General features: G+C 41.1%; 2 protein-coding genes across 14 annotated transcripts in view; one reads left to right on the top strand and one right to left on the bottom strand.

Moving 5' to 3' along the window:
* Positions 1-5394, bottom strand: part of SLC31A1 (solute carrier family 31 member 1) — a 35106-nt gene extending 29712 nt beyond the window's left edge. For both annotated transcript variants that reach the window (XM_081527543.1, XM_081527565.1), the window contains exon 1: positions 5307-5394. The gene's annotated coding sequence lies outside the window, so the exon portion shown is untranslated. The remainder of the gene's footprint in view (positions 1-5306) is intronic.
* Positions 5395-5710: 316 nt separating this feature from the next.
* FKBP15 (FKBP prolyl isomerase family member 15) overlaps positions 5711-20482 on the top strand; it is a 54508-nt gene continuing 39736 nt past the window's right edge. For 7 of the 12 annotated variants that reach the window (XM_081527378.1, XM_081527347.1, XM_081527353.1 and 4 more), the window contains exons 1-4: positions 5711-5792; positions 11571-11686; positions 17415-17499; positions 18039-18108. In XM_081527378.1, coding sequence (XP_081383504.1) covers positions 5740-5792; positions 11571-11686; positions 17415-17499; positions 18039-18108 — 324 coding nt within the window. In that variant the 5' untranslated portion in view covers positions 5711-5739. Of the gene's footprint in view, positions 6067-11570; positions 11687-17414; positions 17500-18038; positions 18109-20482 lie in introns of all 12 variants that reach the window. The other 5 variants (XM_081527425.1, XM_081527405.1, XM_081527414.1 and 2 more) reach the window with 1 other exon arrangement.

The raw sequence follows: 20482 nt of genomic DNA, 5'->3' as shown, positions 1-20482 counted from the left end.
TTATTACCTGTCTGACCTGAGAAACTCAGTGTCTTCATTCATTCATTTGTTCATATAGTTTTTGTTCATTCATTCAAATTTATTGTGCACCTATTGAGTGAAGGTACTATGACGAAACCCTATCCTCAGTCTGATGAAGAAGGGATACATACAAATAATTAAAATACAGTAGGAGATGTACCAAGATGTGGGTGATGCACAGGGTGATGGGAACTGATAAAAAGCCATTGGAAAAGGCAGGAGAGAGGAATGGGCACCTGTGGGGACACAGTTAGCAGCATTCCTCTTTCATTTCATGAACTGAACAAATACATTCTAGATGCTCTAAACTGCTCAAAATTACATAAAAACCCTGCATAGTTCTATAATAACTCTACTACCTATTTAGGGACAGACTCAAACTGGCTGGAAAAAAAAAGGTCTGCTAACATTTTACTGGTTGCTGGAGTTTTGCTCTCTTCACGTGTTCCCCCCAAATCATTTCTCTTATTTACTTTTGTCATGCAGGTTTCCATCTCATTATGCTGCATTGCACAATGTCCTCAGCCTACAAAAGCAGGTTGTATACAAAAACCTAGGTCCTTTGTGCAAAGGAAAAGAGGTAGGGTGGACCCTTTTCAACCCTTTCCTTCTCTGCAGGGCTTTGTATTTCTAAGGATGGGCCCCTCCTCTGCTTGGGGATGTTACCTAAATCATGAAATGATATTACTCAAAGCAATGGAAACTTCAAAAGCACTTCCTTCCCAGTGCCTACTCTAAGATTTCTCTTGGCATAAACTGCTTGTTCTAATAGGATTAAGAATCAGACCCTTGCTCACTTTTCATACGTAGTCACAAACTACAGAAAAGATTTTTTTTCGACGGCTTTATTATGCTAAAATCTGCATGTGAGACTGCAGGCATCAGTCAGCAACCTGCCTTCTCTCTTCCCTCCCTTTTCAACCATGCCTGGTTTGCCAACTTTAAATGGCAGAGTTATCTGGGTGCTGCCTGGTTACTGACTTATCTGACATATTCCACTAGTTGAAGTCATCTTGTCAGTAGAAACACTTGCTTTTTCAGTGAGAACTTTGTCATCTTTTTCTCTTTTGCAGCATGTCTGGTGAGGAAGGCAAAAAGAAGAATCAACAGCAGAGGTAAACTGGAACAAGGAGAGGAAGAGGGCTTAAGAAACAGATTCTTAGGAGTACGGTATAAATTGTTACCTTTAGAGAAGCCATTTAATTCAGTCTAGAACATTTATTTTTCTCAATTCAAAATTGAGATTATAATCCGAAGAAGCACTGGATTGAGGTTTTTAACAGATGAATACTAGTGCCCTGAGTAATGTTTACCATGTTGCCCTCAGTCCTCACATCAGCTCCACATCTTAAACCATTTGCATTTTTTAAAATATCACCCATGTCATTTAGAATAAAAAATTCCATTTCCTACTGGGCTAAGTACAAGCTTGGCCTTCAGTGTATTTGACAAATATGGTCCTGGTCTCCTTTTCTATATACTATTGTCTTAAACTCTCAGCAAACTATTGCACAGAACTCTCTTAATCAATTTAACTAATGACACATTAGCTAGGCTATTCTCCAGTATCAAGGGAGCAACACTTTAGCTGTCTCTCTCAGTGAAACTGTGTTGATTGAGGGTTCGGTTGTGTTTATTCACAAGCCCATGTACCGCAATTGCGTTTATTATCCTAAATATATAATTTAATAAAATATTAGGTAAAGCAATGAAGTAAAAATGAGAAGAGGAAAACAACAGCAGCAGCTATTACTAACTGAGTACTTACTACCTGCCAGGCACTGTTCTAAGTGCTTTAGGTTATATGCTTTAGGTTACATGAGAATGACCTCATATAATGTCACCAGAACCCTGGGAACTAGATACTATTATTGTCTCTATTTTACAAAGGAGGTACATTGAACAATGTACCCAAGGCCTACACAACTCATAAGTGGCTAAACAATTTGGCTCCAGAGATTAAGAATTTAACTACTATGCTATACAGACTCTCAAGAAGTTGTCTATGAAAACCGAGCTGAAAGCTAAGGCAAGACTAGGTAAAGATGAGTCATACTGATAGAACTATACTCCACTCTACCTTGTATATGAAAGTAGCCATAGAGAATACATAAACAAGTGAGTATGGCTATATTCCAATAAAACTTTATTACAGAAACAGGCAGCAGGCCAGGGGAAGATTTAGCCCTTACACTATAGTTTGCAGATCCCTGAGACCCACATTCCAAGAAAAGACTTCTGTTAAAAAAATGGCAAAAAGATGTAGTTAAAATAAAATACTTAAAGTCTACAGGTAACTAATACCTGTATCGTTCCCTGCTTTAATTTACTTTTTTTTCAGCTAGCCAGTTACTAGCCCTAATTGCATCAGATAAGAGTGCAACTCTTGTCTTAAACTTGGAAAGGCTTGCCTCCTCACTTCCACTTGGAATCCCAATCCCAAACCTACATTCAATTCATAATCCTAACACCACACTTAAGATCTAACTTGGTTATAATTTTAAACTATTAGTTTTAAAATCATTCACCAGAACAGATTAATATAGGTGTACCTGTATATAAACACTGTCATCTCTATAGGAAAACTGTTGATAATTCTAAAGGAATTGTTAAAATTAATGCTTTCTGATTAATCTTCAGCGGGGTCAATACCTTTCACAAATATGTCTAAAAGCTATATACTTAAGCAAAACAAACAAAAACGCTTTATTCAAACTTGAGACAAGGTAGTGCCTATTTACCTCTGTATCCCCAGCAGTACTATTTCATAGATGTCTGGTAGTGTTTAGGGAGCCTGGCCCAAGCTCAGAGAGAGTTAGAAGGGCTGAGACGGGAATTCAGGTTTCCTGATTCCTAGTCCACTTTTTACTTCAGGAAGATAGTGGCTTTTTTAGGTGCACTCAATCCTACAGTCCAAAGCCTGGAAGACTGGGCCTCCCTGGTGGTCTAGAGGTTAAGAATCTGCCTGCCAATGCAGGGGACATGGGTTCGATCCCTGGTCTGGGAGGATCCCATGTGCCATGGAGCAGCTAAGCCCATGTCCCACACTGTAGAGCCCATGAACCCCAGCTACTGAAGCCTACACACCTAGAGCCCCTGCTTCAAAACAAGAGAAGCCCCTGCTCTCCGCAACAACTAGAGAAAGCCTGTGTGCAGCAATGAAGACTCAGGACAACCAAAAATAAAAAAAAAGTAAATAAATAAATCTTTTTTTTAAAAAAAACAAACAAAGCCTGGAAGACTGAGGAAGCCTCACCACTGTCTTCTCCTTTCTCCCATTGCCAATCAGAACTAGCAGCTGTGTCCTACAAGGGCAAACTGGGCATGCATGTTTGTGGTGTCTCCACCACTAAAAAGGCTGATCCATGATTCAGATTTTAGGATTCCTGCCTATCTAGAAAGGCAACTTAAACACCCTGGATATTCGATGTTCACCTAAAACTTATCACAACATTGTTAATCAGCTATATCCCAATACAAAATTAAAAGGTTTAAAAAAAAAAATGTTTTGCTGAAAAACACTCCCAGCTCAAGAACACAAGATAAGTGCTCACTGGTCCCCTTCAGCATTTTTAAAAAGCACTATTCAGATGCTGCAGTGATGGAATGACAATAACCAGTCCTAGGGAGATGGGGAAGAAAGAGCTGTTACTTATGTAGATTATTCTTCCCCTGCACCCAGAGTAGCCAAGTTCACATTCAAAAGACAGCTACCACAAAGGATTCCAGTTCCAGTGCTTAGACTCCAGTTGCATCATTGCTTTAACACTGTCAGCCTTCTCGGCTTTAACCATCTTAATCTGTAAAATAAACACAGGAAGCAGACAACAGTCCTGTCCCTCCATTTAACAGAGGAATACTTTACAAACAAAAATTAGACCTACATATAATATCTAGCTTTCCCATTCCTCTTTTTCTCCCTCCCTAGAGCTTTAAACAACTTTAAAGTCATCTTCAGTTGACAAAAGAGACTAAGCTACCCAGACAGTTCACGGCTAGTACAGCACTTTTATCTTTCTGGAAGCTACTTATACAAGGCAAGAGCCATTGCTGGGCTCTCTGGGTCACATGGGAAAAAAATATGCTGAGAGCAAATTAAGGAATAAGGAAACAAGGCTGAATTACACTACTCAGTCTAACAAAGAGTAAAGGAGAACCCATTACAGGCAAGAGGGCATAGTGCTCTGCATCACAGGAGACACCAAGATGAATAAAACCATCACCAGCCTTGAGGAGTTTACTATTTAATAGAGGCACACAAATTATAATAAAAAGCAGAACAAGCTAAGTGCTAAGAGGCATTAAATCTCTGGGAAGGAGTTACTAACCACTTCACTCCGAGTTCATGCTAACAGATTAAAACTTTCAGGTAAGGGTGTTGTCCTAATATGATTGAGATCTGTGTAAAGAAGCTAAGGTGGGACATGATCTGCTTATCCACACCTCCTTCGGCTAAGTTAGGCCTACCCAGGAATTGTTCCAAAAATGACACCAGGTTAACCAAAGAAATGCTTATATCAGATAGAGAGAGTGCAAACTGGAGAGAAGTCAACAACAAATGATGTTGACCTAGGTTTGTGGCAAGAAGATTAAGCAAAACCCAGGCCAAGGTTGGGGCCAGGGATTTTCAGCTTCTTAAGTTTCCTCCTCTCCATCACCAGCCCCCAGAACATCCCAGTTCTCCTGCTCCTCACCTGCATAGGTGGACTCTAGAGAAGGAGCTTCTCTCCAGAGATATGCCCACTCTGTGAGAGAACACAGTACTTAAGGGTTGATAACATTCTTGTTGACCAGGCAGCTCGCTAAGTCCCTAATCAAGAAACCAGGGATCCAGCCCCAGTCAGCCCTTTACTCTGTGTGACCTCGGACTAGTCATCCAAGTGCTGAGTTCCTGTCTTTCCATATTTGTGAAGTCTGAGATTACGAGGAGACTGGGATTGAATTGGATGACCTCTGAGGTCTTAAAGCTTCTTGACCAGCCAGCACACTGAAGCACTGGACAAACAGCTCGTTGAACAAATAGCGAGGGCGGCCACAGGGAACAAGCGGGAGGGGGATCAGAAGCGTTTTATAGACAGGGAAACGGAGGCACGGAACATCCTGACCCAAGGTCACTCCAGTTATGTCCCAATGGGGGCTGGGCCGAAAGCTCAGGTCTCCAGACCTCCGGTCCCGGGCCCTTTCTCCTTTCGCGGAGCAGAGCAGAGTGGCGTGGAGGTCCTCGTCCCGGAGAAGAAAGGACTGTGTTCGTGCCCGGGTTGCGAGAGGGGCAGGAGAGGCCTTACCTTCCCAGATCGAGTCCCGCCACCTGTGCCTCTCTCAGATCCTTAGTCCGTCACACCTCCAGGACTCTTCAGAAGCCCCTCCACTTCTGACCCTCGCGACGTGTCCAAGACCGCCACCGAAGCGTCGATTCCCGCCCCTACCCCTCCCCCTGACTCGCTGGCCAATCGCCGTCCAGGGTTTCGGAGCGCCTGCGGATCTCACCGCCTCTGAGGGCTGGAGAAGCTTACGTCACTCATCATGCCTCGCCCGCCAGGTCCTCTCATTTGCCTTTGCTCCACCTTCTCCAGAGCCTAGTCTCCTCCCGGCCACTAACCATGCGAGAGTTTGTCTTGCCGGAAAGCAGCACGCCACCGCGGCATTTTACGACGTCGGCGTTGAAAGTCTCTGGAAACACTCCGACTTCCTCCCCGACGCGGAGCGAAAGGCGGCGAGATGTTCGGTGCGGGCGACGAAGACGACACCGACTTCCTCTCGCCTAGCGGCGGGTGAGTGCCGAAGCGTGGGGCAAGAGGGCGTGGCTGAGAGCCTGGCAGATCGGTCGGAGGGGGTCGCTCTCTTTTCAGACCTCTTCGCAACTTCCGGGTCCAGCGACCCTTGCCACATTCCGGTGCTCTGAAGTTTCCAGAATCTGGGCAGAACTGAAACTGTGCTGAGTCTGTCCACCCGGATTCTGGACCTGACATCTCCCCTGAAGCGCAATATGGCCGTAGCGTTGGAACTTTTGCTTCCTAGGTCACAGTTTCTCCTTCTGTGAAATGGGTATGATTATTGATAAAAATACCTAAGAATTTTTATGAGTCCACCGGTGCCGATGTGAGACTTTCTCTGCTCCGTGGACAGACGTTGACCCTTCAGAATTGGCCCTGGTGGGTCAGCTTCAGCTTCCTTCAAGGCCTAGCTCGGATGTCACCTTTTCGCTGCTTTCTCTTCTCCCACGGCCCCAGGCAGAATAATTTGCTTTCTTTTTCTTATCCCCACAGCTAGATGTGTTTACCTTTATCTTTGCACACCGAACCTACTAGATTATAAGCCCTAATAGAACACGGACTGTTCAGTCTGTTCCTGCTGTCCAGCGCTCAGCACAGTACCTGGCACATAGTGAGTGACTGCTCTAGGATGTACCTACTGAATGAATAATAACTGTGAAATTGCTCTGTAAAGCTTAGAGCCCATGTAAGAAACTGCAGTTGCTGTCCCCTGTCCCCAGTCAATACATACACATATACATATATATACATATATATACATATATATATATATATGTATATATACATATACATATATATATATATATACATATATATATATACACACACCAGTCTGGGGTGCAGGACTTCAAGAGGCAGGGCCTTGTCTCTTCCAGTAATCATTTTAACCTTTTCCCTTGTGGTGTGTCGGTAGACAGCTTGACTCCCTTCAGACTTGTGAACTGCCTAATTCTGATGTTTGCAGAGCCTTTTTTTGAACATCTGTTTAACCAGTTCTGGCCTGGAGAATTCCATGGACTGTATAGAGTCGGCACAAAGAATCCGCGACTGAGGGACTTTCACTTTCACTTTCTTTGAACATCTGTTTAACCAATTTAAGAAGGTACCGAGGAATGATGAAAACACCAGCAGACAATCCTACAATCCTTATTCTACTAAATGCTTAGAGGTTACAGAGATGAGTAAGCTTCTCTGTGTGCTCTCAGATTGCTTCTAGTCCTGGTGGAGAGTTCAGTACATAATTGACATAAAATGGCACTGGCTCTGTTTTGCTCTTAAATAGGATCTTTTGACTTGCATGGTGACTAGTTCTCTATTAGCCATCCTAAGTTCCCTTTTCATTCTCACTGCCCTGTTCCGCCCCTGCCCTCACTTTGGATGGCCTGCATCCACTTAGTCTCATCTTTCATCTTTCGGTTGCTCAGTTAGAGTTAAGCAATCTTTGGTTCCTTTTTTCCCTACTCCACCCAAAGCATTTACTAATATTTCCACACATCCAGCCTGTTGCTGTTGATTGTGTAGTCAGCCATTTGGATGAATGTTTTTTTCTTAACAATCTGTTTTTTAAATGGCTGTACCTTTTGAAAGTTTACGAAGTGTGCTTTAGGTTCACATTCTTCACTAGGTGAAAGTGTTGGAGGGAAGTTTAAATGAATGTTAGGGTTCCCAACTTTTTTTTAATTTTTGTTTTATATTGGAGTATAGTTGATTGACAATGTTGTTCAGATTTTTTTCCCATATAGGTTATTAAATTAGAATATTGAGTAGAGTTTAGGGTTTCCAACTTGGGTGCAACAAGCAGTACACTGCTGACTGAAAATTCCTGGATAGATAATGACAGTCATGTGCTCTTCCCCAAGTTCCTGGCCTGAGATAAGTTCTTGGTGGCTCAGCTATGCTGCTTTCCTGTGCAGGCTTTTCAAGGACTTGAGAAGCTAGTTGGAGGCATGAGACTCTGCCCCTAAGCACAGACAACAGCTAATTGAGTGAAAAAAGGCTTAGTAAACAAAGGCATACAGAGAACTTTTAAGTTAAGGTTGAGAATACAGAAAGTTTGACCAGCATTTCCTGATTCAGCTATTACTATTCTGATTCCCTATAAGGAAGTAGAACATATGACAGTGAGCACTGTGGCTGCTTTTCAGTTCCTCTTGTATATTACTTATAATTTCTAAGTATTCTCCACTAAAAAAGATGCACAACATGAGAGTTGCAAGTTAAGTTTTATTTGGGGCAAAATGATTTGTGCATAATCTGTTAATCTTAACAAGGTTTTAAGCTTTGCAAATTTTTCACAAAGTTAAAGACATTGTTCAACTCTCCTAAGATCTTAAAATTCTTTTAGGGAACCTGCTCTGATTGCCCTAGGTAAAAGGAGATCTCTTGGTCTTCTCGAAATTTCATTAGCATTTGTTGATATCTTAATGTGGAGTAGGCCAGCACTGCTCTCTCTGTTTGTAATCTCATTGAAACCTCTTAGCCCATTAAAGTAGGCATTGCTGGCCCTATTTACAGGAAACTCACAGTATACTCACTACCTTGAGAAAACAAGGTATTAGTTTAAAATCACATTAAATTTATTTTGTAAAATGCTGGTATGTATTATACATTAAAATTATCCACGGGAAATAGCCAAAAAAAGTTGTTGGGAAGCTTCAATATTTACTTTACCTAAACTAAAGATGGCTTTGGAGAAGTGGAGCTCAGAGCTAGATTAGACTTTGAGTTCAATTATTGAGCCTGTTACATACCAGACCATAGGGAGAATATAGTCAAGTTTGTTGTTTAGTCGCTAAGTTATGTTGGACTCTTTTGCAACCCCAAGGACTGTAGCCCACCAGGCTTCTCTGTCCATGGGATTTCCCAGGCAAGAATACTGGAGTGGGTAGACATTTCCTTCTCCAGGGAATCTTCCCAACCCAGGGATCAAACCCATGACTCCTGCATTGCAGGAGGATTCTTTTTTTTTTTTTTTTAATAGCCCTCATAGAAAAACTTTATTGGAAAGCAGGGAAAACTACCAAGATATGAATGAAGACAAAAATAAAAAAAGTTCAGATATAAAGTGTATGACCTTGGTTTAAGTGGAAATGGAACCCTTTGGTGGTCTGTAGTTAGTGACCTATATTTTCACTTTGTGGCACTGCTGCTGCTGCTAAGTCGTTTCAGTCGTGTCCGACTCTGTGCGACCCCATAGACAGCAGCCCACCAGACTCCTTCGTCCCTGGGATTCTCCAGGCAAGAATACTGGAGTGGGTTGCCATTTCCTTCTCCAGGGAATCTTCCCAACCCAGGGATCAAACCCATGACTCCTGCATTGCAGGAGGATTCTTTACCACTGAGCCACCTATGAAACCCATACAGTCAAGTAGTGATCATAATAAATAATCAATTACCATGTTAGATGATAAACGGCTGAATAACTTTTATTGATCTCTATGTTATACTCCATAGTATGTTAACATGATCTATATGTTATACTCCATATAATAGCCACTTGTTATATATCTCATGTTATAAGTTACAGTTATATAGTGTGTATCTAAGTCTTTTGTTACATACAGTATATAAGCTACTTGAAAACAGAACCCAGTTTTGCTCACTTGTATATATGTAGCACGTAACATAGGGTCTGGTGCATATTTCTTGAATGAATGAAGAGCCTGTAGGAAGATCAGCTAACCTAGTCTTTGAGATTAAGGAGCAGCTTCCAGGGGAAGAATGTTTCAAGCAGAGAGAATAGCATATCCAAAGACTGGAGATTAGAAAGATTGTGCCTTATATGAGAAATTAAAAGTTCCACAGTGTAACCGTAGCCTGCAGTTGAACCTGAGACTGTTATCCTTAGAAAGTCCTGCTTACAAGATTGACCATTGTCTGGCAGCTGGGAACTTGATTGACAGTTCGCTACAGTGATATAAAGCTTTCCACAAATGATAAGAGTAGCTCACTGTGCCTCAACTGTTTGTGCAAATTATATGGTTTATACTGAACCTTGCCTTTCTTCTGGGAGTCTAGAATTTTTTTTTTAATATTTCTAGCAGCTTTATTCATAATTGCCGACACTGAGTCTAGAATTTTGGTACATGTTAGAAGGTTTCTGTGTGACTGTTGCTCTCTAGTCGCTAAGTTGTGTCCAGCCTTTGCAACCCCATGAACTGTAGCCCACCAGGCTCCTCTGGCCTTGGAATTTCCCAGACAAGAATACTGGAATGGGTTGCCATTTCCTTCTCCAAGGCATCTTCCCCACCTAGGGATCAAACCTCTGTCTCTTGTGTTAGCAGGCAGATTCTTTATCGCTGAGCCACAGGAAAGCCCCTTCTGTGTGACTAGCCCACCATAAAAAACCTTGGGCACTGAATGTCTAATGAACTTTCCTGACAGACCACACTCACACCTTATTACAACTTATTGGTGGAGGAATTTAACATGTTCTGTATCATTCCATTGGGAGAGGACTCTTGGAAGTTTGTTCCTGGTTTCCTCTGGACTTTGCTCCAGTGCACCTTTTCCCTTTGCTGATTTTGCTGTGTATCCTTTTGTTTTAATAGACCTTAGCCCTGAGTATAATATTATATATATTATGCTATAACTATGTGTTAAGCCCAGCGAGTCCTTCTAGCAAATCACTGAGCCTGAAGGTGGTCTTGAGGACCCTGACACAAAATGTCATTCAGGGAGAAGAAGCACAAGAGTAAATACAGGTTTTATTGGGCAGTGGGCATTGGAAGATACAAGTTTTGGTTTGGCCATGTTGCATTTGTGTTCCCTGTGGAGTATCTGTGTTGTCTGGCATTCAGAACAAATTCTGTGCTAGAAATACAGATTTGAGCATCATCAACATTTTGATAGCACTGATATCAAGGTAAATAAATTAGATTGCCAAAGGAGAGAATGAATCTTGGAGCATGGATGCTTAAAGTTGGACAGTGGTAGAAGAGACCAAGTAGTTAAATGAGCCAGAGAGATGGAAAGACAATAAGAAAGGGATCCCATTAACATTTATTGACCTCTTATTTGGGCCAGTCCCTCCTCCCACCCTTGCAGATATCCCCACAGAAGTCAAAAGAAGAGTTTGTTTAAAGAAGAACAAATTAGCTGACAGTGTAAAAAGGCAGCATGAAAGCCAAATAAGATAAAGACAAACAAACTGTTTATTAACAAAGAGATTTTTGGTGACTTTAGTAAGAGCAGTTTCAGTGGTATAGCTGGGGCATAAGAGTCATCACAAGGGATGATAAAAGAATGATTCTGCCACGAAAGATGGAATCACAGATGGGACTATGTTTGATGGAGTAAACTTATAATACAGTTTTTTTAAAAGGTGATAATATTCTTTTTCTTTCTTTTTTTTTTTTGAAAGCTCAGAGTCCTAACCACTGTACCACCAGGAATTCTCTGTAATACAATTTTACTTCAGTGTAATAAACTAGTAAAAAATAGGAAACTATGACTTGCTAAAGGTAAGAATGTACAGTTTGAAGAGACCATAGAGGACAGCTGGACTAATCCCCTTAATTTACATGTGAAGAAACAGAGGTCCAGAAAAAAGAGACACCTTGACCAAAGTCCTGTGAATGGGCAAGGCCATTTTTTGCTGCTCAGATCAGAAATAAAGACTTGATTTCAAAGATACTTAGCTGCTACTTCTGATATTGAGTGGTGGGATATATAGTCAAGGAGGGATCTGTTCAAGGTTGTAGCATGAGCAGCTTTTATAATAATCCCAGGTTTGAAATATGTCAAATGAAATGTCATTTTCATTTTCTGCAACAGTACCAGATTGGCCTCTCTTTTTGGACTGGATCAGGCAGCTGCTGGCCATGGAAATGAATTCTTCCAGTACACAGCTCCAAAGCAACCCAAGAAAAGCCAGGGAACAGCACCAACCGGTAAGTTAAGAGGTTAGGATTGACCTCTGACAGGCTAGTTGGAACAATAAACAGCCTTCCAAAGGTGACATGCCAGGTCATCCATCCTTAATCAGTTTGACCAGGCTCACCACCAGTGAGGTACATACTGTTCTGAGCTCTCAGATTCTGAATTCTGGCAGCTAGGTAGTATGCTCATTTTTGGAATCTGATGGAGGAAGGTCACAGGCAAGCTCTTCTGCTCCACGTGGAAACCACTGTCCAAAACTCTGCCCAGGGCACTCTAAGTTGGCACTGTCCAATGTTTTGGCAAGAAGGAAGAGCTGCTTTTCACATCCTTCACCTGGATGGGTTAGATATATGCCGACAGTGAATTTTTCCCAACTAGAGAATGATGCTCAATGCTGTATCACCTATACCTTTCATCATGATGAACACAAGAAATAATGAATGAACATTTGTTGAATAAAAAGAGAAAAGAAGAGTCTAATATTTTTTAAATGCCTGCCATATGTCTGGTCTCAGGCACTTTACCTGGATTGTCTGATTTAACAATTCTGTGAAATAGGTGAGACTGCCACCATTTTAGAGGCTCAGAGAGGTTTAGGGGCACAGTTAAGGTCACAAGCAGTAAGTGACAGAATTGAAATTTGAACCCTGATCTGACTTACTCCAAAACTTTTCTGCCCTCCTATGCACTTTCTGTCTTTGTGTAAGAGTCTGAAGAGGAGTGAGGGACTGATAGACATAGCCCAGGAACTTCCCTGGTGGTCCAGTGATGAATAAGAGTCCGCTCGCCAATGCGAGGGACACGGGTTCAATCCCAGGTCTGGGAAAGATCCCACATGCAGCAGAGCAACTAAGCCCCCGCACCGCAACTACTGAGCCTGTGTGCTGCAGCTGCTGACTTGTGTGCTGCAGCTGCTGACCTGTGTGCTGCAGCTGCTGACCTGCATGCTGCAGCTGCTGGCCTGTGTGCTACACCTGCTGGCCTGTGTGCTGCAGCTGCTGGCCTGTGTGCTGCAGCTGCTGACCTGTGTGCTACACCTGCTGGCCTGTGTGCTGCAGCTGCTGGCCTGTGTGCTGCAGCTGCTGAGCCTGTGTGCTGCAGCTGCTGACCTGTGTGCTGCAGCTGCTGACCTGCGTGCTGCACCTGCTGAGCCTGTGTGCCTAGAGCCCGTGCTCCGCAAGAGAAGCCACCGCAAGGTGCGTGTGAGAAGCCCGCACACCACAACTAGGGAACAGTCCCTGCTCGCCGCACCTAAAAAAAGCCCATGTAGCAATGAAGACCCAGTGTGGCCAAACATAAACAAGTAGATAAATAAATTAGCAAACAACAGTTGATGTTAAAATATTTTTTAAAAAAGAAAGAAATAACCCAGAGCAGAACAAGTGGTAAGAGACATTATATTAAATTTTTGTTGGAAGAAAGGAAACTATTGAGTGTCTTTTGTGCTAGGCACAGTGCTGACACTGAGGGTGCTGTTAGGATATTTAGAGTTGAATCCTTGCAACAGATACTGTATGGCCTGTAGTCTAAAACATTCACTGTTTGGCCCTTTACATACAGTGTTTGCAGACCCCTGCTCTAAGTCTTACCTGTCACTTTTGACAGCTTTGTCCTGGATTGTGGGTCCTATTCTCCAAGCCATAATCTAGCCAGATTTCTAGTAGGCTGTGCTTTTTACATTTCCTCTGGCACATCTTTTCATTAGCAGTGTACTTCTGACTCAATTTATAGTGATTGAGTTAATGAATGTGGATAAAAAAAACAAATACCCTCAGTCCCTACCCAGTGAATTAACTTGATTTTTTTAAAATTAGAAAACAACAACTGTGAATTAATTATACTTTTAAAGGGGGAATTATAGAGGTATTTAAAATGAAAAATTAACTATATTGTCTTATGTAGGCATTCACAAATAATATAAAAACTAGTAATACAGGAGATGCTCTCTGTTCAAGGAGTATTTATGTAACAAGTTATTGTAGAGAAGGAGATGGCTGCAGCATGGCTCTTGAATCTCTTCAGAGCTCTACAGAAACAGAGCAACTAGATAAAATAGACAAACTTATGGATAATATTTACAATAAAACCAATTGAAAAAGGATCTTCATGAACCTCCCAAGTATAAGCTGGTATGGACACAGCTTGCATGGTATCAACATTTGCGTGGGAGAAAACCAGGAAGCAGTGGGATAATATCTGCCTCTGAGAATGGGAGAACCCCAAAGTAGCCAACAGGTGTTCATGGGAAATACGGCAGGCCAAGCTGGAACTGCAAAGCGTTTTGCCTGTTTTAATTGGCCGAGTACAAGGGGTTGATGATGGGGACTAGAAGAACTGGAGTAGTCTTGCTTTTATGAACTTTGAGACGCACCCTCTATGATGACCTTCTCAGAGAGGTCCCCACCCTGAGAAGAACCTGCTGGGAGTGGAATTAAAATTGAGGAGGTTAAGGATATTAGAAGTGAAGGTTAGGGACTTCCCTAGTGATCCAGTGGCTAAGACTCAGTGCTCTCAATGCAGAGGGCCCGGGGTAGATCCTTGGTCAGGGAACTTGATCCCACAAGCCGCACCTAAAGATCCCAAGTGCAGCAACTATGACCCAGTACAGCCAAATTAATACATTTTTTTAAAAAAAGGAAAAAGCAAAGGAGAGAAGATTCAGATAAAAGTAGGGCTAGAAGAGAATCAGGAAGTCTCAGGCAGAAGCCCCCCTGCTTTTTTGAATCCTCACAACAGAGAAGTGAGTTGCATGAAGTTAAGAAAGCCACCCTGGACCATGCCTTTGTCTAAAAGTTCAGAAAAGCAAATTTCACATAAAAATAAACAATAGAAAAGTATCAAACTCCATGCAAAGTTATTACAAGAGCAAGGAACAGAATTAATATCCCTACAACATGAGCTCTATTCTGTGAGAATGTTTCTTAACGACTAGGTCAAAACTGCAGCCACCTATTACCATTAGGAAAGTAACATAAAGACATGAAATGAGAATATGAATGAGAATTTTAAAATCCCAGAAGTAAGTGACAGGACTCAGGCAAGAATTAGAGATATCAGAAAAATTATTTCAGAAATGAAGGCTAAACTAGAAGGAACACAGTATGAATATACACAACAGGTTACGCCTTAAGAGAAATAGGAGGCTGATAAGAGGACATTTTTAAACTAAAAAATTTAAGAGATAAAATATTTTCAAAGGATAGTGACATATTGAAGATAACAGAAGATTCAACATAGGGAATATACATATATATATATTCTCTGAAGAAGAAAACAAAACGGATACCTAAAACTATAATTCAAAAAAACCTTGCTGGAGAAAAAGATTTCAAATCACATATTAAAAGCAATCGTCATGAGCAGGGAATTCAAGAATCTGAACAATCCTGATTTCAGAGAGGAAGAAATGCTTACCCAATGAGAAGATCCTATGATTGTGACATCTGACTGCTTATCCCTCTAGCAAATCCATGAACAGCCTTCCATTTTCAGGATGATAGGTAGGGAGATGAGAGCCTTGGAGAGACAGTAATTTTTTTTTTTCAGTGTTAACTGCAGCCTGAGTTTCTCTTTTTCTTGGTCATTTACTGCTTCTCCAGAGAGAAGTTTTACTGTAGCATCACATACATACAACTGGAAAGTACTGTTGTCGGTTTTTACAAAATAATCAGAACAAGAACACCACAGACTAGGAAAATAAACCAACAACCTAAAATGGGCAATTCATCAAAATCAAACAAAATAAATGGCCAATACAGATCTATAGAAAATGTTGAATTTCTGCTTCCCTGTAATCAATAAATGCTAATGGAAACAACCGTGAGATGGCATTCCCCTTTCCTTAACGCCCCCATCCCATTGGTAAAGATTTAGAAAGCTCATCTCCTCTTGTTGGCAAGGATGCAAAGCTGGTATATTCATACTGCTAGTGGGAGTGTAAACTAGCAGTGGCATTTCTCAGGGGCATTTGGGCAGGTTGTAACAAAACCTTAAAAATTTCCACACTCCATAATTTCACGTTTGGAAATTCTAAGAAAGTTATTAGAGGTACATAGCAAAAATGCATGTTTTAAGGATGCTTATCCTCAGTGTTATTTATCATAGAGAAAAATCAGAAACAGCCCCAAAAAATGTCAAACGGTAGGAAATTGGATAAATTCTAGTGGAGTCTAGTGCTTTACCACTGTGAAAGTAAAGTTATGAATGTAATCTCTGTAGTAATTTAACCATCAAAAAGCGTTTTCAGGACTATTTTATGTTTGTTTTGGAGACTCTTTTGAAGAATATAAGGAAATGTGTATACTAAGTGAGAAAAGGAGATTGCCAAATCATATCATTAATTTTGTTTAAAAAAAAAGATGAAAAAGCTGACAAGTTTATGTGTATAGAAACAGGGCTAGGAATAAATACATCATACTATTGATGTTTATTTTTCGGTGGTGAGATTATAGATCATTTTTATTTTCTTTGTGTGTTTCTGAATTTACCAAGTTTTCTACAGTGTCCGTGTACTCTATATAAACAGGAAAAAATGTGTCAATACTGTTAATAAAATTCAACTGACTAAATTTTAAAGAATTTTATTGGCTGTATTCAGCAGTTCATGAATTAAGTGGCATCAGATGGTAAAGCATCTGCCTGCAATGAGGGAGACCCGGGTTCGATCCCTGGGTCAGAAAGATCCCTTGGAGAAGGAAATGGCACCCCACTCCAGTACTCTTGCCTGGAAAATCCCATGGACAGAGGAGCCTGGTGGGCTACAGTCCATGGGGTTGCAAAGAGTCGGACACGACTGAGCGACTTCACTTTCCTTTCCTTTCCTTTCTAGAATTGAGCAGCATCCAATTTAGTAGATAGGAGCGATGAAGAGCTGTATGAAATGAAAGTCTCTTATGGGCAGAAAGGAGCAGAAACAAGGCATAAGGGATTCTAGTATCATGCTAGGCAAAACAGTAGGTTGCTTATTACAAGGTCAGTTTCCTTTAGGAGATAGAGATCTATCACACATTATCTATCTGGTTCTGATCAGACCATTCCTGATTGGTTTAAGATTCCATTTCTTGAAGAGCCAAAACTGTGATTTTGTTGAATCTCCGTTTAGTGGATTGGAGCTTAGGCTCAGTGATTCCATTTTGGGCCTGTTGCCTTGTTTTTTAACAACAACAAAAAGAATCAAATGAGGTTTCTTTTGAAAATAAGTTCTTAGCTGCTGTGTCCACACCTGTGTTCTCACTATTCCATCAGTGTGTTCTTGTGGTGGGTGTGAATATATGATTTACTCTAAATGTACTATTTTTAAATGTTAGTGTTGCTTTACCACTGCGAAAGTAATGAATGTAATCTTAATATCAAAAATTTTCAACTCTGAAAGTAAGGGAAGGGGAAACAACTTCATTTTTACTAATTATTGCTGTTAAAATATTGGAAGGAGAAGAGACAGTAGATGGAATGTGATCTTGCTTTCTAGACAGTGCTTCTTGTCCAGCGCAAAGATTTGTTTGGAATGGAGCCAGAATCCTGAGTTTTAGTCCTAGGCTTGCTGCTGTCATCATGTAAAGCTCAGTCTCTTCATCCCCAGCCATAACCATAGGGGCCCTTTTGTGGATCAGATGAGGACAAAGGTCGTGAAAGCATTATAACATCAACTCTAAGAAGAATTTTGAAGCTGCTTTAATGGTTAAAAATCAGTTTCAAGCAAGAAATGAATGACAACTTTTGTTTTCTCCATCTCTTCATCAGGAAATCAGGGGACACCAAAAACAGCGCCTACCACGACAGGCACTTCCACAGTGTTGGTTGCCACAGCAGTCCATGCTTATCGTTAGTAAGTAGCTGAGAAGGACCGCTTTCTGAAGTTGCCTGGGGGTGCGGGATAAGCTCCTGTCTTTTCACGATAGGCCTCTGTTCATTGTAAAAGGGCTACTCAGTCCTGCCATAGACAAAGTATTAGTAATGCTTTTTAATGTTTCAGTTGCGCAGTTTTGCACACAAAACTTTGAAGAGCCATTTCCTTGTGTACTCTGTCTATGAAGTGCTTATAGCCTCAGCAGCAGCCTTTTTAAAAGTTCAGAGAAAGCCACTCCACTAAAAGATAAATAGTAGATGTTTAAAGAATAAAGAAGTTGCGTCAGAACTTTAAATTATAAACTGTGTCTGTCCCTTTCTAGAGGCTGAATGACTAGATTCCCTACTTCTAGAATTCTTTTTAACAGTTACTTTTAATCTAATAAAGTCCATGCATTACAGTTGGTTACTGTGTTTCTTAAATCTCTTTCATTCTCCCATTGGGAGATATATAATGTCTGAAAGCTGGTTCTACTTATTTGAAGGAAGTGTTAATACCTGTTTTTCTTACTTCTGTAGCACAAATGGTCAATATGTAAAGCAGGGCAAATTTGGTGCTGCAGTCCTGGGAAATCACACAACCGGAGAGGTGAGAATGCCCCCTGGTCTCATGTATATTCAGGTGTCCCAGGTCATACCAGCGAACTGGTTTTTATGGGGACTTGTCTTATATATCAGAGGATTAGAATGATTGTACTTAATGTGAATTTTTAATGTTAGCTGTATAATGATATTTATAGTCACATTTTGCTTACTGTTATGCATTAAAACAAATTCAACCACTCAAATTCCTTAAGTTTGACCTTTGTGATATGGATCTAGCTTAAGAATTTGTAGAATCTTAGAGTCATTCATTTACCAAGTTCATTCTTTTGTTAGGTAATGAGCAATGCTTAGAGCATGATCACTGTTTATCTTGTGTGTGTGTGTGTGTATCTTTTTTGAAAGTTTAGTGAGTTGGGCAGTTTATCACACAGCAAAATACTGATTTGAGTCAAAACGATGTGATTAGAAGGCCAGAGACTGATTTCCTTGTGTAGATTGTTCAGTTCAGTTCAGTTCAGTTGTTCAGTTGTGTCCGACTCTTTGCGACCCCATGGACTGCAGCACTCCGGGCTTCCCTGTCCATCCCCAACTCCTGGAGCCTACTCAAACTCATGTCCATTGAGTCGGTGATGCTATCCAACCATCTTATCCTCTGTTGTCCCCTTCTCCTCCCGAGTTCAATCTTTCCCAGCATCAGGGTCTTTTCAAAGGAGTCAGTTCTTTGCATCAGGTGGCCAGTGTAGATTGTATCTAGCTTCAAATTCTTCTCCAGAAGGTTTTGAACATTGTTAAAATACACATAAGAAACAATAGAATTTCAGAGGTCCAGATGACATGCAGTCCAGGTACCTCAGAAACTGTGAGACACTGAGAGAGAAGATTACCTGTTCAGGGTAGCTGAAGTAATGGACAACACTCATGTATATGAAAAACAAAAAGCTTAATTTTGGAGATTTGCAAAACACATGTAAAAACAGTGGGACTAAAATGACAAACACCCACATATCCATTCCTGAACTCTAACAGTTATTAATCTTTTTCATCTCAACTCCAACCTGTGTTCCTTATACTCCTGCTCAGATTATTTTGGATAAATCTTCAGCATACAGTTTTAGCTGGAAATGTTTTAGTACATATCTCAAGAAGATAAAGATTTTAAAAAACATAACCATTATCGCACCTAAACAAAACCCAGAATAATTCTTTGATCTCATGCACACTACCAGTTAGTATTCAGGTTTCCCTGATTATCTGTTTTTTTTTTCTTTTTAACAGTTACTTTTAACCTAATAAGGTCCATGCATTGCAGTTTGTTACTGTCTTCCTTAAATCTCTCATTCTCCCATTGGGAGATACATAATGTCTGATTGCCTCTCATTTTGTCATGTTAGCAGCCATTGTTTGTTTTTTTTTTCTTTTTGGACCCGCTGGGAAGCATATGGGATCTTAGCCCCCTGACCAGATTATCAGACCTGCACCCACTACAGTGGGAGCATACAGTCTTAACCACTGGACTCCCAGAGAGGTCCCTGTTACCAGCCATTGTTGATTATTATCTAACTTTGTTAATTCATTAGAGATTGCCATTTGGATTTTAAAAATCTGGTATTGGGATTTTGGGCTTCCCAGGTGACACTAGTGGTAGAGAACCTACCTGCCGATACAGGAGACTTAAAAGATGTGAGTTCGATCCCTGGCTTGGGAAGATCCCCTGGAGGAGGGCATGGCAACTCATGCCAGTATCCTTGCCTAGAGAATACCATGGCCAGAGGAGCCTGATGGGCTACCCAGTCCATAGGGTCGCACAGAGTTGGACATGACTAAGGTGAGTTAGCACAGGCCAATTGGGACCTTACCACCCTTCACTTCCAGATAGAATGTCTTACGTTGTGGCAGGCAACAGTATAAAAAGACAAAGTGAAAAAGTGGTATTTTAAAATTCATTAGGGAGCTATGGAAATGATGAGTAGATGAACTAAAATTTTGAGAGGAAAGAGCCAATGAGCTGAGCGTTTCCTTGCCTTGAGACCTTTGCTGATACTTAGGAGTAGACTAAGCATCAGGTGTACCCCAAGCAGAGACTACTGGGGGAAAGAGACATTGGCAAAAACTGTTGGCAAAAACTGTAGATGCTTCAAACACAAGATTGGTTTTTCCCCAAGGGACATTTGATGAATTGGGGTTTGGTGTGGAAGTCCGTGGACTATGCCAGAAAAGCAGAGAGAAAGATTGCCTTTGGTTCATGGGAGATAAAATCCTATTTAGGGTTGGAAAGCAACAACCTTCCTCTCAATACATTCGCTAGATTTTGAATTTCATGGGGGAGAGACTAAAGAATCTCAGCTCAGTTTCTCTGATGGGCAGAAAACTTCAGGACCAAAGAGTCAGAGGCCATCCAGGCTCTCAGTCAAAAGTCT

This window comes from Giraffa tippelskirchi, chromosome 1 (assembly GCF_054371585.1).
Source record: "Giraffa tippelskirchi isolate mGirTip1 chromosome 1, T2T-mGirTip1v1.2.pri, whole genome shotgun sequence".
In the NCBI taxonomy this organism is placed as follows: Eukaryota; Metazoa; Chordata; class Mammalia; order Artiodactyla; family Giraffidae; genus Giraffa; species Giraffa tippelskirchi.
The sequence above is the reverse complement of the archived record's forward strand: the minus strand, read 5'-3'. Positions and strand labels throughout refer to the sequence as shown.